Here is a 10,172-nt window from a genome sequence, read left to right on the forward strand (position 1 = left end):
GGAGGCACGACGCTGCGCTCCAGCCTGCGGCGAAAGTTCAAGAGTATCCACTCATCACCAGCGCTGACGGCCGTCCTAGTGTGAGTGCTGCCCTGTCCAGATCGCTGTCGTCCGACGGCAGATTTTCTGGCGGTTTGAAATATCGCGCGGAAGGTGACGAGGCCAACTTCAGGTATGGCGTGCGGGAAGACGTAACGAAGGCGAGGTACCGCTCTAGCCCAAGCGAGCGTGACCGGAATTGCACACCAGAACCTCGGGACGGCGCACCAGAGACCCGGAACAACACACCAGTGGCCCGTGACAACACACCAGAGGCCCGGGACGACACACCAGAGGCCCGGAACACCACACCAGAGATCGAGGCCGACGCCTCTGCCGGTGGCTGGGAGGTGCAGGACGACGCGGGCCGGCGACAACCGTGTGCTGTCCATGGACGAGCGCACGCTGCGCGGCCACTGCCGGGCGCTGGAGGCCGGCGCCGTGCGCGTCGGCGCCGGCCGCTTCACGCTGCCGCGCCACGCCCTCCTCAGCCTGCCGCGGTACGCGGCGCGGCGCACCGTGCGCCCCGGCGAGCTGGTGGTCTGCTCGGTGCCCAAGTGCGGCACCACGTGGACGCTAGAGATGGCCTGGCTGCTGGCCAACGACTGCGACTTTGCCGGCGCACGCACGCCGCTTGATCAGAACCGTTACACGGAGGTGGGAAATTTTTTCTACCTGGGCCTGACGCCCGCCTTTCTGCGCGAGTACGTGCCGCTGGTGCTGACGCGGCCCTCGAAGCTGGCCGGGCTCTGCCGGTTGGGCTACTTGCTGTTGCGCGGCCTCTGGCGCTCGGCGGGGCTGGTGAAGACGCACGTGCCGCTGTCGCTGCTGCCACCCGACGTGCTGGACACCAACAAAGTTATCTATGTGACCCGCAACCCGAAGGACGCGCTGGTGTCGTACTACCACCACTTCTCGCGCTGCCGCGTGGTCAAGTACAGCGGGTCGCTTGAGGACCTGGCCGAGGACTACATGGCCGGCCGGCTGCCCGGGCTGCCGTTCTTCTCGCACGTGCTGGAAGCGTGGGAGCGCCGCGACCATCCCAACATGCTGTTCCTGTTCTACGAGGACATGAAGCGTGACATGCCGGGCACGCTCCGCCGCGTGGCCGCCTTCCTCGGAAAGCAGCTGACGGACGAGCAAGTGGGCCAGCTGTGCAGCCACCTGGACTTCGCCGGCATGAAGAACAACAAGCACGCCAACTCGCTGATGTACCAGGACGCGGGCATCCTGGACATGCCGTCCTTCATCCGCGAGGGCCAGGTGGGCAGCTGGAAGCAGCAGTTGTCGGCCGACACCGACCGGCGGCTCAACGACTGGATCAGGCGCTCGGTGGAGGGCACCGGCCTCACGTTCCAGGGTGTCCAGTGAGCGCCGCCGGCTCGACGCGCCGTCGATGCTGCGGAAGACGAGTATGGAACATAGCGACGTGCGTCATGCGGTCCGCCTTTAGACCGTACACGCATGTTTTTGAGACACGTGTTTGCACAAGGTTTCCAGCGCCGGGTCATCGTGCAATCCCTGACTCGTAAAACGACACACGGTCCCGGGCCACGCCGATGCGGAACTGTAAGGTAGCCAGCGACCCGTGGCGGCTAATCTCGCACAGTTTTTGCTGTTCCGATCTTGACCCGCTGTGATGGTGACAGCACGATGTACTCGCAACGAAACAAAATTACATAGCTTTGGGTACAGCGTAGGCAGCTCAATAATTAGTGCGCGGTGGGTGGAAAGATGCACGGTCAAGATGCAGTACGCACACATCAGGTACAGTTCTAAAACTAGAAATATGTGATCAGAGACGCTGCTGCTAGGCTAAACAAATCTGGTGGGGACAATCGGGCCCGGCATCTTTCTTCTCGCATGCTCTGGTTGTGCACGACGGCTCGACAACTCCCATCATTAAAGACACCGGGCTTACACAGTGACAATAACACGGCTGCACCAACGGAACATGAGCACTCGAGGGTCACAGCAGCGGTAGGGGCGAGCCTGTTTTGCTTGTGGCGATTGGCGGTGCGCCTCTTCACGCTCTCGGACGCCCTCCTTAGCCGTGACACCCACCGCGCCACTCCGATGTCGCCAGATGCTCGAGCGAACTGTTTCGGGAATTCGTCTGCATTTCACGTGTGCGTAGATAAATTGTTACCCCACAGGTTTGGCCAGACCCCAAGTATCGCCTCTCCGACGTACTCGAGTCGGTCTCAAAGGTGGCGTTCATCGCGCCAGCGCCAGCGGGAACAAAACATGTTAACGCGACCTTAAACTGACTTTTTGATACGAAGGTACCAACGGAACACCATTTTCGCTGGTCAATTGAGAAAGAAAAATACACAGTACCATAACACATTATTGTCTTGCTTCGTAAATCACAAACTGTTTAAGATCAAGACAAGATCATATCCGTGAGCAAAATACAAACCGGGCACGGGTTTGTTTCCAGCGACAACCCTGGTGCCTGGAAACGAAACGCGAACTAACCGTAGTCGTGCACATCATGGTGCGTACACATACATTCCATTGATGCATTAGCTTCATTATAAACAGCTCGTAACTCCCAAATCCATCCGTATTCGATAAATACGCACACACAAAGCAACCACACCTCGTTCGCAACAAGATACAAATCGCATAATCGCTTGCGGCCAACCCCAAATGTCTGAGCACTACGAAACCTTCCCTTTACACGGATGCAAAGTAAGCGGCACACCTCGTCGTTAAGAAAGGCAAGTCAAATGTTACAGAAATAGCCACTGACGATCGCCACTCACAAAATATAAGGACCGCGAGCTTAAACAAGCCGGCAGAACTTCAGTTCGCAATGTACGACAGCCCGACCTGGCGCGAGGAAGTTCTTGTCCAACAGCATACTATTGAGCCCTGAAACTGCCAAAGTACATCTATGGTTGCGAGAGCACAAACACAAGGCACCACTGGTGATAAATGAATCAACGGAACAGTATGCTACAAGCACGGCGACCAGCCACGGCAGGCCTCTGACGGCGGACTCGGCCGCCCGGCACGGGAGACGAGCGATCCGACGACTCGGCGGCGACCACATGACCCGACGGGCGGGAGCCGACGGAGGGTCCGGGGCGAGGCTGAGGCGGGGCGCCGCCACCAGACGGCCTCACCGGAACATTGCACAGCCGCCGGCGCTGGCCAGGCACCCCGCGATCGTTGCCCCCCGGCTGATCAACGAACACGTCGACGCAACACCGCGAGGCTGACAAACTCAGGTCGCACCAGCCGTCGGGGTACTTTGGATCATTCGTGAGGGGGGACTGTCACATCCAGTGCAACGCGATACTCGAAATAATCGGAACAAGTTGCGAGGAATTCTTACAAAATACCACAATAACACGTGAGCACGACCACGAGAAAGCCACCCCCGCGCGGCAGACACCGCCGGCGCAGCGTCGCTGGCGCAGCCCGCACCTCCGCAAGCGGTGGTGCGTATCACAGAAACACCGTCCCGGGCACTCACGGCCCCACAAGAGCAGACAAGGTGGACGCATCCACCGAGCGGCAGGCCGCCTCCACGCGCTTACACCGCACGCAAACGGCACGGACGCACGCGCTCGCATGCAGGCGTGGCGATATGTTCCCACGCTTTAAGCGTCGCAACGCGTCGATTGAGTTTCAGTGATGCCACCTGGCCAACTAGCCATCACGGCCGTCAGCGCTGAGGGTCCTGCGGTGCCCGCCCGCGTCGGCTGGAGCATTCAAAGACACTGACTAGGCCCGGCCGCCGACGCCAGCGCAGGTCACGAACGCGCCTGGCGGAAAAACATCTGCAAAGGAAACAGAAAAAGTGGCGTTACGGAACTGTACGGGTCATGAGAACGGTGTCCTGGCTGTTCAGCCTCTGGCAAGGACACCACGGGCAGATGGCAAGCAGGGCCTGTCAGATAATCAGCGAAGCATACGGAAGACGTGTTGAAGAGATGAAAGCAATACATATGTTGCCACCTCAGACCCAGAGCACACGATATTAACGTTGTCAGCACCTCGTGATTATTTTTCCGTCATCCCACAGCGTTCGGTTAGACGACAGCACGTTTCCATTCGACGCAAATCACCAATACAGTTGACGTGCCCTCACAACCAAAAACCACCAGTGATCCCACTCAAGCAGTCGTCGCCTCCCATCAGAACACGTCCATTGTTTTTTGGATAAGAGCCCTTTCGACCAGAACTGATCATTTCAGGGCTATGGGAGGAAGGAAAATGGTTAACGGCGGGACAGACTAGCATGCGCCTGGGGGGCCAACCACCGAGCTTAAACTAGCGCATGCGCGCTGGGTACCCGGTCAGGTCCGCCTTCCCACGGGGCTCTCGGCCCACTCGTGGCTGATGCATGCAGCCTGCCCCGGACAAGCGGGGTGTCGCGAGAATGCAGGATGAGGCGAGATAGAGGATAAGAGAGACCGATGCGGATACCGTCTAAGAACACGTCCAGGTTGTCGCGGCGCGGCGGGGCGTCCGAGAGAGGCCGCGAGGCCGCCTACCTTGGTGTAGTTGCGGAATATCTTGCTGTCGGAGCGGAGCGCCTGGCAGAAGCGCTGGATCACGTCCGGCTCCAGGTCCAGCGTGGGCATGTACCGGCTCTGCAGGTAGCTGACCAGCTCCTCGCCCTGGCGGCAGCGCTCACGCTGTCGTGACCGGCGCGGCGCACCGGCGGTCGCAACACAGACAGAGCGCACACACGGCTGACAGCAGCGCACAGCAGGCTCAGCTCACGGACCAGGTGACATTAGGACATGGTGAACGTTCCATGCAACCACCATTGAGGTCTTCGGCGATCGCTGAGAGCAGATTAAATATGATACGCCCGGTAAATGTTGCACTCTAATCCTACGCATCTAATCTCATCATGAACCTTTTTCATGGCTCATTAAAGTAGGGGCTGGTCATAGAAGTTCGAGAAAACCGTCCCTGACGTTCGCAACACCGACACGCGATCCCAATCATCTGTACCCGGCACAACGCTCTCCCTCTCCTCAACGACAATCCCATCGACTTCATGCTCTCACCAGCCTTGTGCCCGCACCTTTCATTCACCGCTCCCCCCCCCCCCGCACCTGTCCTCGCCGTCCCCCCGCCGGCCGTCGGTCGCCCGGCGCTCACCCGCTGCTCGTAGACGGTGCGCAGGCAGAGGGCCGACTCGTGCAGGGCCTGCATGGTCTGCGCGTCGGACAGGTCGAACGTGCTGCTGAGTGGCGCGCGGAAGCAGGCCGGCACCACGTGCTCGTACAGGAAGGGGGCGAAGTCGGCCGGTCCCTCGCGGCCCCACGCCTCCGTCACGCGCCGGAGGATGGTGAAGCACGAGCGCTGCGCCTGCGGGCCGCGACGCCGCGCGCCGGTCAGCAGACGGGGATGGCTATGGAAGTGGGCTGCTGCGTACGGGACGGGACCATGAACGCCATCTGACAATAGCAAGCTTCAGAGGCGCTCGTCGGTAGCGTGTACGCTAACCTGATCGCAATTGCTGCCCAGGGCTCTCGTGACGAGCCCAGTCTAGAAGGCAGCAGACACGCACACAGCATAAAGATGCCTAAACAATACTTAGATCTCAATAAAAGAAGCAGTGAAGGCCCGCACAGGCGGCAAGAAGATGCCGAAGAAGAAGAAGAAGCCAAAAACACTAAACGCTTTCGATGTGCTTGAGGCATGATCACCACGGCGTATCACATGAGGACACGACCACCACCCAACCCGCGCTAACCACCAGTCCATGTAAGGCACCTCGAGGCCACAGCCTGAACCGCACCATACACAGACCTCCGCCTTGAGGTCAGCCACTTACCACGGGGTCAGGCAGCTCGACAGCACCCTGCACCACGGACAGGAGCACGGCGTGCAGGTGCTGCGGCTGCTGCTGCGCCAGCACCTCCAGCCCGTTGTTGGAAACGAGCGACGCCAGGAAGAGGGTTAGTAGCAGCGCTGCAGCGTCTGCCGGTCTCGCGCGCCTGCCGCCGACACCAGACGCACGCGCGGGGTGATAAAGCCGCCCCCATTCATTCTACGTGCCCATCGTGCCACGATTTGAGTAATGAAGGCGCTCCTTGTGACACGGTTTGTAGAACAATGCCCAGACTGCATTACCCGGCTTCCAACAAGTATGCCGGTGCCCCACTCGGGTAGATGTCAGATAAGGCAAACCCGCGTTCGGGATACTTCATCTGGCGGACCGCATCAGGGTACGAGAACTCTTGTGGGACTCAAAACACCGCCAAGGCCACCATCTCGCTCCGACGAGAAGCTGTACTCCGTACTCGTCCCTGTCCGCCCCCCCCCCCCCCCCATCGAGCTCGCCGCGGCGCCGTACTCACCACCTCGTCGGTCGTCGTCGATGGGGCTGGCGCAGTCCGGGCGAAGATCGTCTCCACGATGGGCATGAAGGCGCGCGTCACGAAACGGGATCACTTCCTTTCTGAAACAGCCACGAGTAGCTACACTCAGCGTGTCGCACCTGCTCGCGCGCGCCGCCCGCGCCGCGGTTCGGGCCGCGGCCGGCCGACACCGGCTGCTGGCGTGCCGGTGTCAAGCGCATCTCGGCCAAGCTCCTCGCACTTTTGGAGCGCAGGTAAGTGCGTGTTTATGCGCTTAGTGTTAGCACGTATGGCAATGGCGATTATGAGACGTTAATGCAAGCCATAACACATTCACTGCAGGAGGTTACATGTCTGGTTACTCGTGACATGCATTTACAAATGCAGATTCTCCTAAATGCATAAACGTGCATTGCCGATGTTAGCGCATAGCAATGTTCGTACCCCAATTATTCTTTGATGCATGCAGTTGGTCACATTTGGTCACGTCACATAACTTCCAAGGCATCCGCGTTATCGTGGCAAGCGTCCGCAGGTCCATAAAGGAACAACGAAGCAAGTAAATACGAAAACTGGCACATATATGGGGAATTAGCGGAGAACATGATATCATCACAGGGTAAATTATAGTTGAAAGAAGCCCGGTACAAGTGCAGAAACACAACTAATAATGGCCGTTGTTTGCTACATCACGAGACTGCGGTGACAATACCGGCGCAACGTTCTTTCCTGAACTAGAAACCAGCCAGCCTAGCCCATTGTTGGAGTGAGAGAAACCCCGCTGACAGCATTCAAGACTGTGTTCGTAGATGGCTGCGCAACGTTTACTGGTACGTGCCGACATGCGCCTTCCTATTACCCAAAGCGGTCTGACGACCGGCCCAGCGCGTAACACAGCGGGCGAATCCGGCCGGCTTCCCCCTCCCACCCACATCCAGAGACCCTCAAGCGCGACAGCAAGACAAACATCGGGCAAACCCGGCCGGCCCTTCCCCTCCCACCCACATCCAGAGACCCTCCAGCGCCCCAGCAAGACAAACAGCGAGCGAGTCCGGCCGGCTTCCCCCTCCCACCCACATCCAGAGACCCTCCAGCGCCCCAGCAAGACAAACAGCGGGCGAGTCCGGTCGGCGCCCTCCCACACCCACGTCCGGAGACCCTCCAGCGCACCTTGTACTTGGCGACCACCTGGTTGATGAGCGGCAGGTACTCCTGCACCTTTCGCACGTCAGCGGAGCGCAGCAGCGCCTCGGAGGCGGCCGGGATGTAGGGCAGCACCTCCTCCTCCAGGCACACCACCAGCCGGTGCAGCAGCTGGATCACGCCCGACTGCAGCAGCGGGTACTGGCGCGGGCCCTGCGGCGGCACACGGCGCACGCCGGTCAGACGGTCAGGCACCTGGGTCACATCGAGATGGAGCAGTGAAACACAGGGCGGACCAACGCCCGACCGCATCTTCAGATAGCTTATCGTTGACGCTGTGAGGATGCGTGGGAAGAACTTGACTAAAGACGGAGTTGACCCTTCCACTCCATAGCACGTTCCTTCACCCCTGGAGCGATGCCACCAGAGCACACCGACATTAGCACACGAAACCGAGAGGCTAGTTTGGCCATAAACCACCCCGCGGCGGCGCACGTGCCCGGATCGCTTCAGCCCCGTCGTCGCGCGCGACCCACCTGCAGTGTGTTCAGGAAGATCTGCAGCGCCTCCAGGTAGAGCTGGACGCAGCCGACCAGCCGCATCGTCTGGCCGGCCGAGAAAGCCTTGGTGGTGCGGGCGGTGACGCCGACGGCGTGGCGCGCCTGCCGCTGCAGCCGCTCGGCCAGCGGCGAGCCCTCGGGCGCCGACTCCAGCTGCGCCGACAGCGTGCCCACCTGGCCCACCACCGGGCCCAGCAGCTGCTGCAGCTGCTCGCACTTGTGCTGCCGAGGTGGACACGGGCAGGGGTCACCAGGTGGCGAGGTGGGCGGGTGGAAGCATTGGGCGTCACGCAGCGAGAAAAGGCCGAGCGTCGCATAACTGCCCGAGGTGAGGAATGGAACACTTGCGCCCCGTCACGTGCTGACACGAGATGGTTCAATATTCAAACCAGCCAGCCATGATCCCCAAAGCAGCTAATACCACTGGCATGATTAAAATAGTTGAAATGAGCTCCCAATGCGGGATTTTAATGACACCGAACACTGTTCAAAATGTCCCGCAAACATGAAGCACCCGATGACAAAGAAAAACACATCAACCCAAAAGAACTCGCCAAAAGATCACCATTTTCGCTGCAAGATCTAATCTGACTAACCAAAACCCCACGAGCACTTTAAGGCGCACCATTCACCGAAACCTCTACACCACGTGCACGGAGCGATGCAAGCACGTACGTTGTTGTCCGACGCCGCCGAGATGGTGAGGACGGCGACGGTTTCGAAGAGGTACAGTACGGACGCCGAGCACGCACCATGTTGTCCGACGCCGCCGAGATGATGAGGACGGCGACGGTTTCGAAGAGGTACAGTACGGATGCTGAGCACGTACCTTGTCCGACGTCGCCGAGATGATGAGGACGGCGACGGTTTCGAAGAGGTACAGTACGGACCCCGAGCACGTACCTTATTGTCCGAAGCCGCCGAGATGATGAGGACGGCGACGGTTTCGAAGAGGTACAGCTGGTCCTCGCGGTTGAGCAGCGTGGCGTCGGACGGGTCCAGCGAGAGCAGGTTCTTGATCTGACCCAGGATGGTGTCCGTGAATGGGCCCATCTGCACCCTGACGAGGACACAGCCGAGCTCAGCACGCGGCAAACTTCAGAACTGATGCCAGGCGCGTCAGCACTCGGCATGAACAATGAATCACCTCGATAGATCCCTGCAACTACCCGAGCAGCATTCACTCAGGTATTGGCTGCTGTTTTTATTACACACTTATGGCAGCAACGTCCTTGCTTACATACTAAAGATTGACGATTCTTCAAAACTTTCTTCGGTAACTTCACAAACATTATACGTCTTATTCCTTATGGACCTTCTCCAAAAATAAAACGCATCTCGCAAATAAAAGGACAACATCCATCGCATACACTAAGCCCATCGCAACAGACGGCTTCACAGCTGCCTCTACAGATGCCATACCAAAACCTGCTTACTTGAGACATTTGATGAAACGCGAGAAGAGGTAGACAGCGCGCGCCTGTTGCGCTCGTTGGGGTGGTTCATCCCCCGCTCGTCCAGGAAGGCAGTCAACACCTGCCAGGGAACCAGTCAGGCCATCAGTCACCATCAGGACACTCAGGACACCACTCACCAGTCACCATCAGAACACTCAGGACACCAATCACCAGTCATCAGCAGACAACACAGGCAGTTAACATGGGGAGCACAGCACACCAGGACGGCTAGTGTACAGTCCACGGTCGTTCGTAACCAGGCCTAGGAAACGTCGGAGCTGTCGAAAGAGAGCTCAACAGCGCAGTGGACTCCCAATACATAGGTTCACATCTCACGCGCTACGTATCTCTAACGGTGGACACGGCGCAAGCAACAGAACACCAGCAACTCGTGCGGCGGACGTTACGCCTACGTTACACTGAACCGCTTAAGTGTAACAGTATAGTTCAACAGCGCTGTGAGGCGCAGGTTACTGACAGTCGCGCGCACCGCCACGTGCCGCGTCAGTGCTCGGCTGCATGTTCGTTTCAAACGGCGGCCCACCTGCGGCAGGAGGGCCGCCTCCACGGTGAAGAACTTCTCGTAGCGGGGAGACCCGTCTCGAAGTACTGAAACGGCACGCTGTGGTGCGGGTACG

General features: G+C 59.1%; 1 protein-coding gene and 1 long non-coding RNA gene across 2 annotated transcripts; one reads left to right on the top strand and one right to left on the bottom strand.

Moving 5' to 3' along the window:
* Nucleotides 1-621: 621 nt before the first annotated feature.
* LOC119093025 (luciferin sulfotransferase-like) lies at nucleotides 622-1,410 on the top strand. Its single transcript, XM_037215915.1, has one exon. It carries the CDS (start codon nucleotides 622-624, stop codon nucleotides 1,408-1,410), a length of 789 nt encoding a protein of 262 aa, XP_037071810.1.
* Nucleotides 1,411-3,639: 2,229 nt separating this feature from the next.
* LOC119093024 (uncharacterized) lies at nucleotides 3,640-5,272 on the bottom strand. Its single transcript, XR_005093583.1, has 3 exons — nucleotides 5,170-5,272; nucleotides 4,551-4,676; nucleotides 3,640-3,833 (listed from the first exon to the last, which is right to left on the bottom strand). It is a non-coding gene; the product is annotated as an uncharacterized LOC119093024 (long non-coding RNA).
* Nucleotides 5,273-10,172: the final 4,900 nt, after the last annotated feature.

Source organism: Pollicipes pollicipes, unplaced genomic scaffold (assembly GCF_011947565.3).
Source record: "Pollicipes pollicipes isolate AB1234 unplaced genomic scaffold, Ppol_2.1 Scaffold_3835;HRSCAF=4497_pilon_pilon_pilon, whole genome shotgun sequence".
Taxonomy (NCBI): domain Eukaryota; kingdom Metazoa; phylum Arthropoda; class Thecostraca; order Pollicipedomorpha; family Pollicipedidae; genus Pollicipes; species Pollicipes pollicipes.

Excerpts from the sequence above, each read along its gene's own strand:
- LOC119093025 (XM_037215915.1), top strand. The coding sequence starts at position 622 with ATGGCCTGGCTGCTGGCCAACGACTGCGACTTTGCCGGCGCACGCACG.